Raw genomic sequence first — 21634 nt, forward strand, 5'->3', positions numbered from 1 at the left:
CCCCCAAATCAGGAAATTGTTTGCTAAGAATATCATTTGTTGGGGGATGGAAATCATGGAAGGTTTTTCCCCCAAAAAATGTTTGAAAAATCATTAATTTCCAGCATCAAGAATAAGTGGTTATTAAATGTACTACATTCCCTCATCTTCCATCTGTCTCTATGGTTACATTAGTTTCTGAGTCTAGTTAGTCCTCAAAATCACAGAAATTAGCTAGGTTTATTTATGCTTACATGAACTTCCCAATATACCTGCATTCAGTTTATGTAAGGTTGATTTTGCCATTTCCTGTTCCTGTCTCTCTCAGACATAGATATATTCTCAAGCAAAGTACCCTGTGTCTTCTGCAGCACAAAAAAAAATAAAAAATGACCATGGAGGCACAGAGCCAGCTGAGAGGTTATCAGACCATGAATCACCATAGCCAATCTATCCTTACTTAGGAATAATAATAGGTATTGAGCAGCCAAATCTGGTAAAAAATAATGCCAGATGAAGTGTGAGGGAGTTTTTAAAAACCCTATGTATTTCTTCTTTCATAGATTACTCCCCATCCCTAAATAGATAGGTAACTGATAATTAGATTAAAAAATGTCTCCCAGCAAAGCCTTACATTATTAACATCAGCTTCAGATGATGAAGAAAAACAGCTGGGTATCATCAGTATTTTGATAATGCCATTTTGACAGATAACTGATGACTTCACTATACAATACAATACAATAGCAGAGTTGGAAGGGACCTTGGAGGTCTTCTAGTCCAACCCCCTGCCTAGGCAGGAAACTCTATACCGTTCAGACAAATGACTATCCAACATCTTAAAGACTTCCACTGTTGGGGCATCACAACTTCTGGAGGCAAGCTGTTCCACTGATTAATTGTTCTAACTGTCAGGAAATTTCTCCTCAGTTCTAAGTTGCTTCTCTCCTTGATTAGTTTCCACACATTGCTTCTTGTTCTACCCTCAGGTGCCTTGGAGAAAAGTTTGACTCCCTCTTCTTTGTGGCAGTCCCTGAGATATTGGAACACTGCTATCATGTCTCCCCTAGTCCTTCTTTTCATTAAACTAGACATACCCAGTTCCTGCAACCCTTCTTCATATGTTTTAGTCTCCAGTTCCCTAATCATCTTTGTTCCTCTTCTCTGCTCTCTTTCTAGAGTCTCCACATCTTTTCTACATCATCGTGACCAAAACTGAATGCAGTATTCTAAGTGTGGCCTTACCAAGACATTATAAAGTGGTATTAAGACTTCACGTGATCTTGATTCTATCCCTCTGTTTATGCAGCCTAGAACTCTGTTGGCTTTTTGGCAGCTGCTGCACACTGCTGGCTCATATTTAAATGGTTGTCCACTAGGACTCCAAGATCCCTTTCACTCATTGGCTTCATATAATGTTTAAATGGTTGAGGAATCTCACAGCACAGTACCATAGGATTAAGTAGAACTATCACTATTCTATTCCCAATATGCAGAAATAATCCTATGGAAAAGTCTGGTTTTTATTTTCACCAGATGTCAGTATAATAAGAGTACTTTCCCCAGTGCTAGTCTTTCTAGTTTTGTGAGAAAATTTGTGAAAGAAAGAAAAAGTCTAGTAGCTCTTACAAAATTTAATTAAAGGCTTGCTGTGAGCTAGGACAATGTTTATGTCCAGATTATTTGATAAATTCAGCAAAGCCTTATAATTTCTATATGTTACACACATATTTTGAAATAGTTCAGATCAAAAGTTAGAAATGCTTGGAGTGAAACTTTCTCAGCTGACCTGTCTTCACTTCTCAAAGCACATATTCAGAGTTGTATGATGCCTTCAGCTTCATCAAATTTGTTCTTGAGCATAAGATATTTTTTAAAAATCACTTTTCTATTTTTAATCTGATTTAAAATATTTTGTAGTAGATTTCTGATATTTATATACCCATTGTTCAAATTTAAACAGCTGTCGATCTCAGACACACTTTATAATACTAATACATGCTGATACTACAAGTAATTCATTACATTATTATTAAGATTATTATGTTATTTTAATGAATTAGTAGTTAACATTAAAAAGACACTATGTGAAATTTTAATGTATTTTTAATTTTATTTCCATGACATTGTTTTAACACAATTTAAATTTTTTTCACAGATTATAAAGTTGTAACAAGCATAGTTGTATTCGTGTTATCTACTTGATACTTCAGTCATTTACAATCCAACATACATTTGGTTGAACTACATATTATAAATAATTATTACTATGAGAATACACACACCATATTCCACAATATAAGTGCCTTATAACTTAAATATTAGTTTCTGTATACTAATAATTTTGTGTTTAATTATGAAATGTATGTCATGAACATCATAGTAGATAGATATCAAATAATATGATTCCTTTAATTTATGATGCAGATTTTTGTATTCTAGAAATTGCAGCACAAATTATATAGGAAAGGCAATTTATGTTGCCACAAAAGTACACTCATTACACACTCTAGTACACTCATGGGTACAATAAACAAACAATCATGTATGATTCATAATGACTATTAAGAGGGGTAGTAAAACTGTCATTGTAAATTGTTAATGCAGGAAGATAGTTCCAAAACAAGTTAAGGATATTAATGTGCATCTTATATATATGCATCTTAGTATTGCTCTCTACCTGTTTATAGTTGAACTTGAATAAACAAAAATATGAAATTTATGAGAAATGAATTAGAAATTGTAAATACAAATACCACAACATAACATTTTGTGAAAATCTAATGCATTTGAATTTAAGAACAAAACTTCTTATGATCCTCTGTTTTGGCATTCTTGAACAGTGATCTGTCAGGTACATCTGGCTTAACAGGATAGTCATCGTTCCATTATAGTAATGGTCAGCAGTTCAAAATGCATGTTGCAACAATAAGTCTTGATCTGAGAAACTAAGCTTCAACAAGAAATGTAGGCCTTTAATCAGGGGTGAAATCCAGCAGGTTCTGGGAATCGGTAGCGGAAATTTTGAGTAGTTTGGAGAACCGGCAAATGCCACCTCTGGCTGGCCCCAGAGTGGGGTGGGAATGGAGATTTTGCAGTATCCTTCCCCTGCCATGCCCACCAAGTCACGCCACCAAACCACACCATGCCCACCAAGCCACACCCACAGAACTGGTAGTAAAAAAAATTGAATTTCATGACTGCCTTTAACTCTTCTGATATTGTACTTGGCAACTTCCACTGAAAATTGTTATATTTCACATGAAGTTTTTAACATTTGTGTATTTGTGTACATAAACATATTGCTATTACTGCCTATAATTTTTATAAAATGGTATGCTAAAATGCTAAAAATCTTCAATGGGTTTGGATTGTAGAGTTGTTATAAAATTATTTAATTTGATTAAGTGAACATAGAATAACTGAAATCTTTCATGAACGAATGTTCATTCAATTGTAAGTATTGTTTTTTATTCCCGCCCAACAGAATGAGGGAAAGACATCAGGGCCTCGAAACCCTATTTATCTGTCCATTAATAGTATTTATTTATTTATTTGTATTTATTTATTCAATTTCCATAGCTTCCCATCTCAGCCAATGATCTGGGTGGCTTACAGTTCAAATGCCTATCCAAAAACTGAGAAGGCATTTCATGTGTGGGAAAGCAAAATAAATATCACCTTTAAAAAATGAGCCAGATCAAGCCTGGAGAGAAAACATTCCAGTAAGAAATCCACTCTGCCCCATGCGTTCCTATGAAAGAGGTAGTTAAGCAGTGGTTCAGATGCTGCAACTTCTCCATTCCATGCCTCCCATTCCTTGGTCACCTGACACTAACGTAAGTAATGTATTCAATCTGCCTGTTTTCTTTAGTGGCCACCTATGCACACAGATTTAGCACAATTGGATAACACATACTGAAATAATTGTTTGTTATACGAAGAAATACAGATGACATATGATATTGTTGAGTATAACTAGAAGAAGCAATACAGATGCACTTAGTGGATGGGATTGTTGGAAGAGTAGTTGGAAAGAATTCTAGAAGTCATCCTATGCATACTTTCCCTGCCTTGTTTCTACAGAGTATACTTGGCACATTATGGGAATTCTTCTCTGATTCCACAGACTCTATTTGGAATGACTCCAGATCCTATAGTTCAGTGGTCCCCAAACTTGGCAATGTTAGACTTGTGGACTTCAAATCCCAGAATTCTCAAGCCAGCTATGAATTGAAGTCCACAAGTCTTAAAGTTGCCAAGTTTGGGGACCTCTCTATAGTATATAGATAATACTTGGCGCAGTCGATCTTGGCGCCTGCTATCCAATTCCCAAAGGAACGAAAAAGCTGCAAGGGAGCAACTAGTTGCTCGCGCAGCTAGTTGGACTACTTTGGGGTCCCGCGGTTGCAAAACCCGGGATAGGAGCTCTGCGAAATGTGATCCCAGGCAACACACTTGCGCTATCTAAGAGGCGGAATATCCAATAAGAAGCCGCCCTGGGGGGGGGGGGTGTCTCAGAAAAAGGTTGCCCTAGCTGTGCCGAGAATCTTGGAACATCTGGAATCCGCCGGGAAGACGTGCGTTGCGTTCTCTCGCTCCGCTGCTGCCAAGAGGCAACAAAGAAGGGACGGTGTGCCATTATTGCGCGTGGCAGCCGTGGAATTCCCAGGGTGGCTAGGAGATGAGTTCAGGCTGAGAGGCGCCCTGAAGTGTGTCTGCCTGAGCGCAGCCTTCTCCTTGACGTGGTACCTAAGCTTCCACAAATTGAAGGTGAGAGCAACGAAAACCGGGGTGGGAGTGGGGGGGCTGTGTAACAAGGGCCCCAACTGCGCCTAATTTTTTTTCGCTGGAGGAGCTCAACTTTCGGCTCTCCAGCATTAGGCAAGGGCAGTGAGAGTTGCTTGCACCGTCCGAGAGGGTGCTCCCAAGTTTCAACTTCCACCGATGCCATTTCTCTCGGCAAGCAGCTCCCGAAGTTGAGCTCCACTGCCGACCGTGCGCTCCCTCCCCTGTTAGCTTTCGGGATCTGGGTTCCTTCGAGGAGGTGGGCGCTCTGCCTTCATCGTTTGCTTTGATCTCTATATATGAAGCTCTTTGCTTCTTGAAGTTATAGCAAAGAAGTTGCGTTTTGGTAGGACTCTGTCCCTGGCACACGCCTTCAACTTGAAAGTACAAATTCGGGTTTGTTTCAAGGAAGGACAGCACAACACTTTGTTCAGTTGGAGATACAGTACTTTTACTTCCAAACTTCTGTGGCTTTCCCATTAAAATCTAAATGACGTCCAAGTAAGGTAAGCCCTTTCAGAAAATAGTTCTAGAAAATGGCACTGAAAATTGAGTTTGCTGCTTGCTCTGTGCTTGTAATACAGCCAGTATTACAGCGCCAGTATTTTGTCGGTTTGTATAGGGAAATCCCACAAGATCTTGACCGGATTTTCGGTGACTTTTTCAGGCTGATGTTCCCACCAGTTTGTTGCTGTTTTAACATTATAATTTTTGCACAAATTCCAATGGGTCATTTGTGCTACTGAATTGTGCCGCAATTTATAATCAGTCTGCACGATTTTTTTACAGCAGCTGAATATGTGATCAACAGTTTCATCAGCTTCTTTGCAAAGCCTGCATTTGGCATCATCAGAGGATTTTTCGATTTTGGCCTTAATGGCATTTGTGCGGATAGCTTGTTCTTGCACAGCCAGGATTAGTGACTCTGTTTCTTTCTTTATTGTACCTGCTGTTAACCATAACCATGTTTTTTCATTGTCCACTTTATCTTTTATTTTTTCCGGAAATTGGCCATGCAATGCTTTGTTCTGCCAACTCTCCATTCTTGATTTTATCACATCTTTTCTGTATTCTTGTTTCATCTGTTGACCTTCAATAGATTTTTGTTCTTTACTTCAATTAGTAGATGTTCTTGACTTTCTTTAAATAATCATCCAGTGCATGTTTTCTTCTTCAACTGTTTGCTTCACTTGTAAATCCTCTGCCACCTGATTTTCGGGGCAGGTACAGTCTATCAGTATCACCACGTGGATGTAAACTGTAGTGCATTGTCATTAGTTTCCTGGTTTTTCGGTCCAAATGTCCAAATCAGCTTGTGTCCAGTTAACTATACCAGCTGTGTATCTTATAACTGGTTTTGCTCAGGTATTTATGGCCTTGATTGTATTTCCACCATTCAATTTAGATTTCAAAATTTTCCTAACTCTGTTGGTGTACTCTCCCCTGACAATAGTTTTACTTCTCCATGCTTGATGTTATCCAACTGAAGAATGCCTAAATATTTGTAGACTTCATTTTCGTTGCATTTAATTAGTTGGCCATTGGGCATTTCAATTCCCTCACATATAGTGATTTTGCCCCTTTTTATGGATACATTGGCACATTTTCCATGCCAAACTGCATTATTATTATTGTTGTTGTTGTTGTTATTTACTTTATTCATTAAACATGAAACAGCCAACTGAACATTCAAAAATGCATTACAAATACCATTGACTAGTGCTAATGGTTTACGGTTTGATGCCAGCGTCCTAGGTATCAACCAAGTACCTTCTTAAAATATAAGATATTCTGAGTAGCGCAGTTTTTTGCAGTTCAGCTGGTGTTATTGCAGGAAGCTGCAATTTGTTGATGTATCTTGTAAATTCTTGGACATGGTGCCAAGTGCCCCGATGACAATGGGTATCACTGTTACATGCTTCATCCATAGCCGTGTAGTTTCGATTGCCAGGTCATATTCATGATTTTTTCTAGTTCTTTTTCTTTGACTCTGGCATCTCTATTATTATTATTATTATTATTATTATATTATTATTATTATTATATTATTATATGGTCGACATGACATAGAGGCAGACACAGCGCCAGGGCATCCGAAAGCCCTGCGGCTATGTCCAACATAGAGGCGTCCCGCCTCTATGGCAGACGCTGGGGCAGCAATGCGGCTTTTGCCCGCTTGCCTCACCAGCCATAAATCTCACCGCACATTACTGCTGCAGACATATGTGTCTCTTTCAAATAGTAGAGTACATGTGTGATCAATGCTCAGGATATGATCACGTACAAAACACTAGTCTATCTAATTTTATGTGGATATAATTGGGCACATATCTCCACATTCCTTTATTCTCCTAATTTGAAATGATGAAGTTAAGGAAAACATGGCTTGATTCTTTTCCTGAAATGCATGAGCTAAATAAGGCTAATTAAGATTATTAGTTTTTGCATATAGCTGACTCCCCCCATCCCGCTCAGCAGGTAAGCTGTTTGACATTTTCCCCCTCAGAAGTAAAGGGCCAAGGGGGACATTTCTTTTGAAATGTACTCAGTAATCCATATAAACAATTGTCTAATTCACCAGGTTTAAATAAGACACATTTAAATCATTTCCCCAACAAATAGATGCAGTGAGTGTGAATGATACTTTCTTGCAAGCATTGAAAGCACCAGAAGCCAAATTACTGTATGGATCTCGCTTTTCAGGGTCGATGATAATAGTCAGATAAGACTATTATGTTACTTCAGCTTCAAAATTATATCTGCTGACAACTATAATTAAGACAATGTTTGTTTGAACTGATTCTTCTTTGTATCAATGATGTCATATTCACACAAGCAATTTAACAGTGTGAATAATCTATTCCAATTATGTTACTACAGTCTAACTCCATGGCTGTTGGGGGGGGGCATAAAACAATCCCTTTCATCATTTATTTGGCATTCTAATTTTTGTTTTGTTTTTTAATCTGTTTTAATGGATGACCTTTGCTGTTTTAATCTGTTAAATCAAGGGTTCTACTGTTTTATGATGTTTTTGATCCTATTTTGTACTGTTTAACTTCACATTTTAAATATTTTAAATGAATGTATTATTCAAAATACAAAAAAAAAATTGGTGCTTACAGTCCACTTGGGTCTGGATGGAGAAAATAAGCTAAGGTGAACCCAGGCAAGACAGAATTGTAGAAAGGATCACCCTAAACTGTGGTGATAGCCTTTGAAGAGACTTTCCCTTCAAAGAGCAATTCCATGATTTGTAGTAATGTAATATTGGTTTTAGAGATGCTGTTGCAGACTAAAAGTATCTGGGTGCAATTCAAAGCACTGGTTTGATCTTTAAAATCTACATGGCTTGATACTAAAGTACTTACAGACAGAATTGCCTTTTTGGCACAGAGGTGGCCTTCCCAGCTTTTCTAGTGCAAGCCTCCTGCCAATATCTGTAAGAGAGGCAAAAGGAGCTGGAGTTTAGAGAAAGTTTTCTTCTGCTGGGGCTCCTGTGTTATGAGACACCCCTTGAAATTAGACTGGCACCATCATTTGTGTCCACCTGGAAACAGAGTTGAGGACATTTGTGAGAAGAATGGACACTAATATTTGGTGCTTTATAGTTGTTCATGTTTATTGGCTTTATTGATATTCTTATATTTTTATTCTGTAAACTGCTAGGAAACATTTTGGTTGAATCCAGTAGTATATAAACACTAAATAAATAAATGCTTTTGTGAAAGGATTTCATCAATCAGTTTATGTAATTAATAGTTGCTTTCTAGTATTCAGGCGTTTTGCCCTCTAGGTTTTATATCTGAGATAGGCGACTCCCATGATTGCTTATTTAAACAAAAATGTTTTCTTGCACTGAACTACATATTACTTAGAGGGAGAAAAAGCCACTGTAAAATTGACGTGCATTTTGGCATATAAAATGAAGTCTTGTTTTCCTTTCTTCTTTGTACTGTATAAGATCCTCAATCAACTAGCACCATTAGTTTCAAATGGATACACAGTGTGCTAGCATGGAAAATATGCATAGCACATATTCAGTTTTACACATAGAGTATTATTGCTAAGGGTCAATTCCATCAATAGAAAGGATTAAAAAGTATATTGTAAGGTAAATCTTAATGATGTGCCATATGTGAAACAGGACTAGTGGGTGGATAAATTTTAAATTTAACAATGTACTGAGAAAAGCCTGCATAAAAATAGTGGCCGTATAATTTAATATCCCAATTGGATGTCCTCTGTTACAATGGTACTAAATTTGTAGAATTCCCAGTTTTCACGCCATGCTGCCTATGAATTGTGGAAATTATAGCACTCAAATTTCTGGAAGACAGTAATTTACAGATAACGCTGCCTAAATTATCATAGTACGCTTTACTGTTTATAGAATGCACCCTTGATATTTTTGTTTACATTATCATATTACAGGGTTTGGATCAGCGCTTGAGAATAGCATCTTGATATTGTGGACAATTAATTGTTTATGTTTGGATTATCAGTGTCTCCTTTCTTCTCTTTAAGATTACTTGGAGTGGAAAGGCCTGAACCTTACCAGCAAACCCTCAATACATCCTGAAACTATTTACTACTATACTGCCTCATCTCCGGAAAAATGAAGATGCTATTTACCCAAAAGTAATAACTGGGCAGAGCAGAACTGGGGGTGAGAATAAATTTAATGTAGAAGAGAAGAGTTTTTACATGTGTGTTAATTGTGTAATCGTGCAAACATCACATTTCTGGCAGTTTTCTTTAAGGAAAGAAGTGTTTCTACATTATTTATTTGAATGTGTATATCTGATAAAAACAAATCTGTGAACACAAGAGATGATACCATATGTCCACATTTGAAAGTATGTTGCACTTAGTTTCTTATATGAAGAAACCCTATTAGAGAATTGTTTAAAATCTTAAGTAAAAATGAAAACCAAAATACATAAACTGGACGGTTACATTTTCCTTTTGTTTAGTGCACTGCTTAGATAACTGTTATTATTCTATTCTATCTACTAACTTCAAGTGAAAGTTTAACTGGGAAAATGGCAAATTTTTCTTGGTAATCTATTTGACTCAGTAGCATACTAGTCCTACTTCTTCCAGGTGAAACCACTGCATTAGACTACATTAGTTTACTAGTGATTAATTTCCATAAAAGTGTATGTTGTCAACAGCTTTGCACAAAGCTACTGCAGTATTCTATTGGGATGGTGGAAATATAGTACTGTTAGATACTCATAATATTCCTGCTGACATCTATAAGAAATGACAGAAAACAACAGCAGGTAGTTAAAATACAAATATTCCTCTACTTACAAGGAGGTTAGGTTCTGAGAGGCTATTCATGTCCATTTTGTTTTAAAGTCCAAAGAAGTATAAAAAACTTGTGCAGTATGCTGCTCTTACCAGTGATGTGCAGTGAGGATCACGGTTGGTGAAGCAAGAGCGCGGCAGCGGCGAGAAGCAACGTCCCCGCTGCTGTGTCCGACAGGCGTCTCACGTTTATGTCTGCTATAAAGCGGGATGCCTGTCGGACACAGCGGCGGGGATGGAGGAGGCAGGGGGCAACACGGTAGAGCGCGACAGCAGTGAGAAGCAACGTCCCTGCCGCTGTGTCCAACAGGCATCTTGCGTTTATGTCCGCCATAAATGCGAGTTGCCTGTTGGACACAGCGGCGGGGATGGGGGAGGCGGGGGGCAAGGCGGCAGAGCATGGTAGCGGCGAGAAGCAACGTCCCCGCCGCTGTGTCCGACAGACGTCGCACGTTATGTCTGCTATAAACGCGAGACGCCTGTCGGACACAGTGGCGGGGATGGAGGAGGCGGGGGGCGAGGTGTTAGAGCACGACAGCAGTGAGAAGCAACATCCCCGCCGCTGTGTCCGACAGGCATCTCGCGTTTATGTCCACCATAAATGCGAGAGGCCTGTTCGACACAGCTGCGGGGATGGAGGAGGGCGGGAGGCAAGGCGGCAGAGCATGGTAGCAGTGAGAAGCAACGTCCCCACCACTGTGTCCAACAGGTGTCTTGCGTTTATGTCTGCCATAAACGCGAGACGCCTGTCGGACACAGCGGCGGGGATGGAGGAGAGAGGCGGCAGAGTGCAGCAGCGGTGAGAAGCAATGTCCCTGCTGCTGTGTCTGACAGGCATCTTGTGTTTATGTCCGCCATAAATGTGAGACTCCTGTTGGACACAGCAGCGGGGACGGAGGAGGCGGGGGGGGGGCAAGGCGGCAGCTGGCAAAGAAAGGGGAGAGGAGGAGGAAGAAAGGAGCAGGATGGGGCTCCTGGTGGGAGGGGAGAGGAGAAAGGGAAGGGGGCACAGCAGGCAAAAGAAAGAAAGCACCAGCCCGCCAGCAGAGGCGGGTTGCCCCTCTCTTCTCAAACAAGGCTGCCCTCCCTGCCTCTGCCCCTTCCCTCTCTTCTCAAACAAACTCTCTCTCAAATTGAGAGTTTGTTTGAGTGAAGTGAAGAAAGAAACACATGCACACACACACACACAAACACAAACACACACACACAAATTACTCACAATAAAAATTACTTACAAATTAAATTACAATAATTTTGAATTCGTCCCCCCTCCCTCCGTCCGACCCACAAAGCTTTTCCAGCTGTGTCACAGAGGATTTCAACTCTCCTCTTGTCCGCCATGATGAAAATGTAAAAAATGTAAAAAGAAAAAGGCAAGAGCTGCTGCTACCAGAGCAGGAGGCAAGAGAACCACGTGCCTCCTTTGCATAAGGAATTTTTCGCCTTTTAACCCTTGCTTAACTCTGCTTAAGTGATCATAACGATAGTCGAAAGGAGGCACGTGGTTCTCTCGCCTCCTTCTGCAGTTAATCACTAAGCAGAGTCATCCACTGTGACTGGCAGCAACTACCTCTGTCTTTTTCCTTTTAACTTTTTTTTCTTTTCATCATGACAGTGGTGAAGCCCTGCCTCCCCTGACTGCACGTCCCTGGCTCTTACTTTACTTAAGTAGCAACAAACTGTATGAGGGAGGATCAGGAAGTGAAGTTGTGAGTGGAAGTTGGAAGAAGGTGGGAAAGCATTATTTAGTTTATGGTGCATCACAGGCATATGTGGTGGGCTGTAAACTAACCCTTTCCTGCCTTCTCCTAACTTTGGGAACTTCTACATTGAATTGTTAACAGGTTTGTTTGTATTGGTGAAAATTTATAATTTAAAGTTCATAAGTAGAGTAATGTCTGTAAAGAACTTAAATAATACAAGATAGATTTCTTGGGTATATATACAATAGCTTATAAATTGGGGGAAATCAATGAATGATCTATGAAAAATGATATTATTTGTAAATTATTGAAATAATCAAGATATTATACATACACTTTATATTCACTTCTTTTTACGGATAGTCCTCCACTTATACCCACAACTGAGCTCAAAATTTCTGTTGCTAAGCGAGACAGTTAAGTGAGTTTTGCACCATTTTAATGATCTTTCTTGATCATTGTTGTGTTAAGTGAATCACATTTATTAAGTTAATAACATGGTTGTTAAGTGAATCTGGCTTCCTAATTGACTTTGCTTGTCAGAAAGTCACAAAAGGTGAGGTGATCACATGACACCAGGACACTCTAACTATCATAAATATGAGTTGATTGACAAGCATCTGAATTTTGATCCCATGTTCAAGGAAATGCATCAACAGTCGTAAATGTGAAAAATAGTCATAAGTCATTTTTTCAGGGCCATTGTAACTTTCAGCAGTCACTAAATTAACTTTTGTAAGTTGAGGACTACCTGTATATGTTTTTCAAAAAATTATTGTACAAACGTCTATATAAGTTCCCAAATTATAATGAGTTTTGTTATTTTTGACAATTGCTTATTTTAGATATTGCTATTATATAAAATAAAATATTTTCTGTATGTTAGCATTCCTAGTAATTGGTATATCATCAGTGCGAAGAAAAAAGGAAAGTTATTTGATGAATACATTGAATTCTCTTTTCAATGGAATATCTAAATATTGGAAGAAAAATTGTGTGATAATTGTCCTTATAGCAGAGGTAAGATAAAATGAGGTGATTCATTTAAACTAACAAAAAAGGAAACTTAATCATTTATATCCATTGTTATATTAGTACTCTGCAACTGAATATTAATCAAAGCTTATGGAAGTATTTTTAAAATTCATTTTCTCCATCAACCTGTTCAAGGTCCTTTTATAAATGCTTTGTTTTCTCCCTTCATGTTTTGTGTGCATTTGTGTGTGGGTGTGCTTTTGAGTCACCATTGAATCCTGGTAACTGCCTTGATAATTCTTTGCAGTTTTCTTGGAAAGATTTCATAAGTTGTTTGGCATTGTCTCTTCACTATGGATGAGGGAAATGTCTACTCCCAAAGTCACCCAGCTGGCTTTGAACCTAAAGTAGAACTAGAATTCACAGTCTTCCAGTTTCTAGCCAGGTGCCCTAACCACTATACAAACTGGCTCTCTCTTTTTATTTTATTATAGATTATATTATGATATTCAAAATCATTACAAAAAAGTAATTCTTAAAATTGAAAAATTCATAGCTGATCTATCATTTTTGAATTATTCCTCATCTGTAGATGCAAGGTTTCTATTAAAAAATTTGAATTGATGGATTATAATCTGATACCATATATTGAAATTATGTAGCAAGGAATGAGTATTTCAGAAGACGTGACAGTACAACTGCTATAGCAACAAGACATTATTCATATAAGGGACAGTTTTTATTTTATAGAAATATTTTAATGTTTAAAATGACATGAAAATTATACTAATAAAATTCCATTGCAGCCATCTATCTTTAGTAGTTACATGAAAATAGATATTAAACATGTTATATAATATTAAATTTATATCAGTTCATTAATAAAATCAAGTTATGAAAGTATCAACTGCAGTAATATTCTGTAAAAAAATTGCAATTAATTTAATAAGAAACTTTCCTTATTTAATAATTTTGATTTAAATGTTAAGAGAAATCACAACTTTTATGGGTAGAGTTACAGTCTAGGAAAGGTTTTTATGTAAATTAAACTCTGTGTCAGATTCATTTTTGGATATCAGGTTATTTTAAACATAGTACCACATATTAATAACTTAAGTTGTATTCTGTTGAAGGAATTGCATATATATTATGAGTTTGCCAATATAGTAATCCTTGCTTAATTACCCTAATTGGGACTTGGATTTCCACTGCTAAGTGAAGTGATTATTAAGGAAAACATGACATGCTGGCATTGCTTAGCGATGGCAGTTCTGGTAGTCCTAGTTGCAGTCATTCAGCAAGGGCTGTGCACAGTGGTAGGATTCAATTTTTTTTACCACCATTTGTGGGAGTGGCTTGGTTTTGTGGATGTGGCTTTGTGGGCGTGGCAAGGAAAGGATACTATAAAATCCCTATTCACTTGGCACTCCTGGGTGAAGGTTACTGCAAAATCCTCATTCCCTCCCCACTCCACTAATCTGGTTTCCAGCTCTGTTCTCCTGTTCAGGTCAACAAAAGAAGATTGGCTGGGAGGCAATGGGGGTGGGCCAAGCTTATTTGCCAGTTCTACAAACTACTCAAAACTTCTGCTACTGATTCTCCAGAACCTGTCAGAACTGGCTGAATACCACCTCTGACTGCAGTAGTAGGGGAGGACCTGATGCCTCTCCTGCCTTGCTGCCCTCAACTGCACTTCAAGTCCCCCTCCCACTGATCTCTCTATCGCTGTCCTTTCTAGTGCCTTGAACTCTACCACCTCCCCTCCCCTGGTCCCCCTTGACTTTTGCCATCTTCTTCTTTCTGCTGCTGACAAAATGTGCTGAGGCATCTTCTGGCCCTTTCGGAGGCCTTCATGGCAGCAGGAGTAGTTGGTGGTGGTGGATTGGAAGGCAGGCAAAATGGCAGAGATCAGGATGGGGGAGAGGAAAATGATTTGAAGTACACACTGTGCTTGTAAATGGGGACAGGCTATGAAGCATAAAAAAAATTGATCACGTGGCTGCAGGATCACTACAATGGCCATGATGTTGGGGATGAGCTGTCACTACCATTATTTCAGCATCATTGTAACTCTGAATAGTCACTGAATTAATGATTGTTAAGAAGGTGACATATATTCTTCCTACTATGCCTTGATATAGGCATTATGCATCTTAAATTTGCATTCTATTGACCTTGGCTTTTTAATAAGCTTTTAGCAAATTTGCCAGGATGTTGTCTGCATATTTTGCAGTCTAGCTATATTCTACAATCCTATACATTTACTTTATTATTTTACTTTGATTTTGAACCAAATACAGTGCATTGAGAAAGTATTCAAACCTTCTTCATGTTTGTCAATTTTCTTCTCATTAATCTATTTTCAGTAACCCCATAATGACAAAGTGAAAACAGATGTTTAGAAATGTCAGTAAATTTATTAAAAAGAAAAGGCTGGAATAAATATATGCATTGGCATAAATATTCATACCCTTTGCAACAATACTTGAAATTTAGGTCCGGTACCTCCCATTCCTCTTGATCATTGCTGACATGTTTCTACCCCTTAATTGGAGTCCACCTGTGGTAAATTAAATTAATTGGACATGATCTGGAAAGACACACACTTCTCTATATAAGGCTTCATAACTGACAATGCAAAAGCCATGAGGTCAAAGAAACGCAGAGCTCAGAGACAGGATTATTGCAAGGCACAAATCTGGGGAAGGCTATAATAAAATTTCTGCTGCACTAAAGGTTCCTAAGAGCATAGTGGCCTCCAGAATTCTCAAATAGAAGAAGTTTGGTAAAACCAAGGCTGGTCACCAGGTCAAACTGAGCAATTGGGGGAGAAGAGACTTAGTAAGAGAGTGACCAAGAACCCAATGGCTGCTCTGACTGAGCTCCAGAGATCCTGTATGGAGATGGGACAGAGTTCCAGAAGGACAACCATCAGTGCAGTCTTCACTGATCTGGGCTTTATGACAGAGTGACTAGACAGAAGCCTCTTCTCAGCGGAAAACACATGAAAGCCTGCTTGGAGTTTGAAAAAAAAAAAACACCTGAAGGACTTTCAGACTGTGAGGAAGAAGATTCATTGGTTTGATGAAACCAAGATTGAACTGTTTGGCCTCAATTCTAAACATTATGTCTAGACGAAACCGGGCACCATTCATCACCCAACAGTGAAGCATGGTGATGGCAGTGTTTTTCAGCAGCAGGGACTGAAAGACTGGTCAGGGACGAGGAAAAGCTAATGGAGCAAAGTAGAGTGATATCCTCAATGAAAACCTGTTTCACTGAGTGAGCTTGAGAAGATTTGCAAGGAAGAATGGCAGAAAATCTTCCAATCCCAGTGTGCAAAGCTTATTGTGTCATACTCAAAAAGACTCGAGGCTGTAATTGCTGCCAAAAGTGCTTCAACAAAGTACTAAGTGAAGCAGTGGTGGGTTTCCATTTTTTTTACTACCGGTTTGCTCGTGCGCGGTCTCTTTCTCATACATGCGCATGATGAGTGGGTAGGTGGAGCCTCCCACCGCTGCCACTACTGGTTCGCCCAATCTGGGCTGACCCAGGAGGAACCCACCTCTGAAGTGAAGGTCAGAATGCTTATGCCAATGTGATATTTCAGTTTTTTCTTTTTAATAAATTTACAGAAATTTCTAATATTCTGTTTTCACTTTGTCATTATGGAATACTGAGTAGATTAATGAAAAAAAAAGAATTTCAACAACTGTGTATTTCTCTCCACTATGTGTCAATTTTGATCAAATGTTTCAGTCTAAGAAGATAATTCAAAGCTATAATGCTATCTACATTTTACAATAATCATAATATAATGGAAAATTAGACACACACTGCTAGAGAGATGTTCCCTGATGATGGGCTCCAGCATGAGTTCAAAGTTCAGAAGACCAAACCTCGGGTCCTGGTGACTAACCCAGATTGGATCTTTTATATAGTTTCAGAAAATAACATTTCTGGAATTTTCTTTAATTTTTCTAGGTGAACTCAACATACGTTAATAGCTTTGCAGGAAGCATTAAAAGAAGGTAAATCTTTTAAAATCCAAAAATGTGTGATAGGTATTGTTTAAAAACTCACTAATACTAAAGTTTGTGTAATGTGAAATTAATTGCATGGTACCTTTAATTTTTTTGGAAAATTCTGTAAGTTGTACTGCTACCTTTACTTAAAAAATTACAGATGCTAGACAAAGTGTATGTGTAGTTTGTGTGTACATATACATGCTCATACACGAACACATGCATTATACATAATTCAATTAAGATAGTAGAATAGACCTGATTCATTCACAGAATCATAGGGACCCAAAAGACCATCAAGTCCGCTCCCATACACACTGTGGGATTAACTATAACATCCCTAATAGGTGACTATCTGTCTTCTGATTGAATGGGAAGAAACTCTCCTTGAGGTAAATGATTCCACTATCAAAATGTCCTTCCTAATGTTTAATCTGTATCCTTGAAGTTTCGCTCATTCTAAGAGGCAAATTGCTTTCAGGTAACATGCCAGAAACTGCATGCCTGTAGTTCCATAATCTAAATTGAGTTAAGGCAATTGTTAGGAGGTATGGTGAACTGAGAACCACAGCAAAGACAAGAGAACCAGTGAGGAGTCTGGTTCCTTGGAAACTCTCTCAATAAGGAGAGGAGGGCAGATTGGGGGTGATCGACCAATAATCTCCAGACAGCTGTTCCTCACATTGTGACTGCAGGACTTCATGGCATTTTGCTATTGACTTGAGTGTTGGAAGATGATATTTCTTTCATTCACTCATTCATAACATTTATAGTCTACCCATCTTACCTCAAAGTAGGAATAGCCATGTTGCTTACAATTAGGGAAAAGACCTTTAAAGATTCATAAATCTCACTTTCTAACCACTCTAACCGCTCATTAATTTCTAAGCTATTAGAGACCTTTTGTAGGAGAAATTTGAAAATGAACCTGTCTTCAATCCTGAATGAAAAAAATATTTTAATCATAAGGTTAAGAATTTAAACAAGCTGAAATACATAGTAAAAGGTTATACAAGATTTTGATTTTGATCTTATAAAGTTATAAATGGACTAAGGGTCCAGACAAAATTGGAATATTGAAACTTTTACAATAAAATTTTGGAATTAATTATAATGTATGAACAGATTCTCATGAGGATACAGGTAGTCCTCAACTTACAACAGTTCATTTAGTGACCACTTGAAGTTACAATGGGATTGAAAAAGCGACTTATGACAATTTTTCAAACTTATGACCGTTGCATCTCCATGGTCATGTGATTTACATTTGGATGCTTGACAATTGGTTCATATTTACAATGGTTGCAGTGTCTCGGGGTCATGTGATCCCCATTTGTGACCTTCTGACAAGCAAAGTCAATGGAGTAGTCAGATTCACTTAACAACTGTGTTACTGCAGTGATTCACTTAACAAATTTCTAAGCAACATAAATTCTGGATTCAGTTGTGATCGTAAGTCAAGGGTTACCTGTATTGTTTTTGTAAGACATAACAAAGATAAATAATTTCTTGATTTCAAAAACTGTACATTAGAGGGGACAAAAACATTTAGGTAGGGGAAATATTATACAAGCTTATAAGATGATAAGTTATTATGACAATAATAATTCTGAAGGAGACTTTTGAATAATGGAATCAGAAAATAGTACCCACATATCAACAGTGTCAGTAATGATGTCTGTTTCTATGGTTACACTACGTGCAAATTATGTTATGGAGGTTATGAAAGATATAGAATTTTTTTTACCTGACAACATAGAGAAGGTACCGTGTTTCCCCGAAAATAAGACAGGTTCTTATTTTCTTTTTACCCACAAAATATGGCTTGGGCCTTATTATGAGGGGAGGGTTTATTATTTTTGGGTTGCCGAGCGGCTGCTCTCTTGCGAGCAGGCTCCCAAAGAGTCGGGCACAGTCTCATGGGTGAATGGCTGTGTTGCGCTGTCGTAGCAGCGCAACACAACAGCCATGAAGCGACCACACTCACGAACAGCCACCTGGCAAACCCCCTTTCCAGCCGGGCACAGTGCCAATCACTGACCTAGGGGTATCGCCAAAGCCGTGTGAGTGCCTGTTTGCCGCTGCCCAGCTCCCGCGGCTTGGCGCCTTTAAAATGCCAGTGAAAGGCGCTCTGCACGGCTGGAGAGGGGGGTTGCATGAGCGGCTGTTCCGCTCTCGCTCGTGGGCGGTGGCAAACAGGCGCTCCCACGGCTTGGCGATACCCCTAGATCACTGAATGGCGCTGTGCCCAGCTGGAAAGGGGGTTTGCCGGGTGGCTGCTCATGAGCATGCTCACTTCATGGCTGTTGTGTTGTGCTGCTACGACAGCGCAACACAGCCATTCACCCATGAGACTGTGCCCAGCTCTTTGGGAGCCTGCTCGCAAGAGAGCAGCCGCCTGGCAACCAATGTTCCCTCTAATTTTTTTTCAGTGTGAGCGGAAAAGTATAGTGTTTGAGTGGCACAGTTTCATGCCTGAGCACTTAAGAGAGCCACAGTTTGAACTGCTGTCACGTCTGCTGGACATTTGCGCAACATTCCAAGCGTCAAGCGCCGATTGTGATCGAGGTTTCAGCCTGATGAATGCCAGGCGTGAAAAGTGCCACTCAAATACTATACTTTTCCGCTCACCCTGAAAAAAAAAAGGCTCTCTGCTCAGCTTTTAGATTGCTAGACTGGCTAGAGAGAGACATGGCACCAACAGGGTCCTGGGTCCTGGCATTTTGCAGGCAACCTGTCCTCTCACATTCCTTTGGAATGCAACCCATCACATGTGAATTAGATTTTGCCAATTATCCTATTAAAAGATAACGCTATTATTCTAAAATACGACTAACTCGATATTAAAAACTGTAAATATGTAATGCTGGTAAATAATAGCAGTAATTGTTATTTAGTATGATTAAAATCAGTATTGATATATCAATATAATATCTATCGAAATTGACAATATACACTAAAATAATACAAATATATAATGTGGAATATAAATGTAATAAATATAATATATAAATGCAACATAAATGTAATAAAATAATTTATCATGAAACTCTCCCCCTTTAAAGTAGTAAGATCAATTAAATAGTCTAGCAAGTTTGGACAATATGCTGTATGTTATGTTACTTAAGAATATATATACCTCAGAATCAGATACAACAACCACATCATTTCCAACTGAGTCAATAAAATCATATGCCATGCCAAAACTATTTTAAATAAAGATATGAAATTAATCAAGTATTGCATTTATTTTTCAAAATGAATGTACAATTTTTTTATTATTTAAGTTTTGTACCCTATCTTTTCTAACTAGCGTTAACTTTAAAAAGATGTTACATCAGACTACAATACAAGTAATTAAATGAAGACTAAAATAAGTGTTTTGGCATATTGAGCTTTTTATATTTCTTTCTTATATTTCTTCCTTAGTTGAGAACTTGCTCCTCAGCTTACTTACGCATTAACTGTTTGTTGCTTTTATGGTTTATTCATTCACTGCTCCATCTTCAGTTTTTTTCACAGGGGGCAGGGCTTCCTTCCTTCCTCCCTCCCTTCCTTCCTTCCCTCCCTCCCTCCACTCCTTTGGCCACCAATTTTGATCCAATTCTCTCTCTCTCTCTCTCTCTCTCTCTCTCTCTCTCTCTCTATCAGACACACACACACACACACACACACACACACACGTTCTTTGGGGGGGGGTTGAATTACTCCGCCTCACTGCGCAAAGTCGGCTCAGCATGTGTTTGGCCCCCACGTTTGGAGGGAGGGAGGGAAGGAAGGAAGGGAGGGAGGAAGGAAGGAAGCCCTGCCCCCTGTGAAAAAAACTGAAGATGGAGCAGTGAATGAATAAACCATAAAAGCAACAAACAGTTAATGCGTAAGTAAGCTGAGGAGCAAGTTCTCAACTAAGGAAGAAATATAAGAAAGAAATATAAAAAGCTCAATATGCCAAAACACTTATTTTAGTCTTCATTTAATTACTTGTATTGTAGTCTGATGTAACATCTTTTTAAAGTTAACGCTAGTTAGAAAAGATAGGGTACAAAACTTAAATAATAAAAAAATTGTACATTCATTTTGAAAAATAAATGCAATACTTGATTAATTTCATATCTTTATTTAAAATAGTTTTGGCATGGCATATGATTTTATTGACTCAGTTGGAAATGATGTGGTTGTTGTATCTGATTCTGAGGTATATATATTCTTAAGTAACATAACATATAGCATATTGTCCAAACTTGCTAGACTATTTAATTGATCTTACTACTTTAAAGGGGGAGAGTTTCATGATAAATTATTTTATTACATTTATGTTGCATTTATATATTATATTTATTACATTTATATTCCACATTATATATTTGTATTATTTTAGTGTATATTGTCAATTTCGATAGATATTATATTGATATATCAATACTGATTTTAATCATACTAAATAACAATTACTGCTATTATTTACCAGCATTACATATTTACAGTTTTTAATATCGAGTTAGTCGTATTTTAGAATAACAGCGTTATCTTTTAATAGGATAATTGGCAAAATCTAATTCACATGTGATGGGTTGCATTCCAAAGGAATGTGAGGACAGGTTGCCTGCAAAATGCCAGGACCCAGGACCCTGTTGGTGCCATGTCTCTCTCTAGCCAGTCTAGCAATCTAAAAGCTGAGCAGAGAGCCTTTTTTTTTTCAGGGTGAGCGGAAAAGTATAGTATTTGAGTGGCACTTTTCACGCCTGGCATTCATCAGGCTGAAACCTCGATCACAATCGGCGCTTGACGCTTGGAATGTTGCGCAAATGTCCAGCAGACGTGACAGCAGTTCAAACTGTGGCTCTCTTA

General features: G+C 38.3%; 1 protein-coding gene across 1 annotated transcript in view; it reads left to right on the forward strand.

The window, feature by feature from the left end:
* The first annotated feature begins 5303 nt into the window (after window positions 1-5303).
* The window catches only part of MGAT4D (MGAT4 family member D), a 36464-nt gene continuing 20133 nt past the window's right edge, over window positions 5304-21634 (forward strand). The window contains 5 exon segments of the mRNA XM_032224387.1: window positions 5304-5379; window positions 9295-9365; window positions 9367-9436; window positions 12673-12806; window positions 16746-16792. Coding sequence (XP_032080278.1) covers window positions 5304-5379; window positions 9295-9365; window positions 9367-9436; window positions 12673-12806; window positions 16746-16792 — 398 coding nt within the window.

This window comes from Thamnophis elegans, chromosome 9, assembly GCF_009769535.1.
Source record: "Thamnophis elegans isolate rThaEle1 chromosome 9, rThaEle1.pri, whole genome shotgun sequence".
NCBI lineage: Eukaryota > Metazoa > Chordata > Lepidosauria > Squamata > Colubridae > Thamnophis > Thamnophis elegans.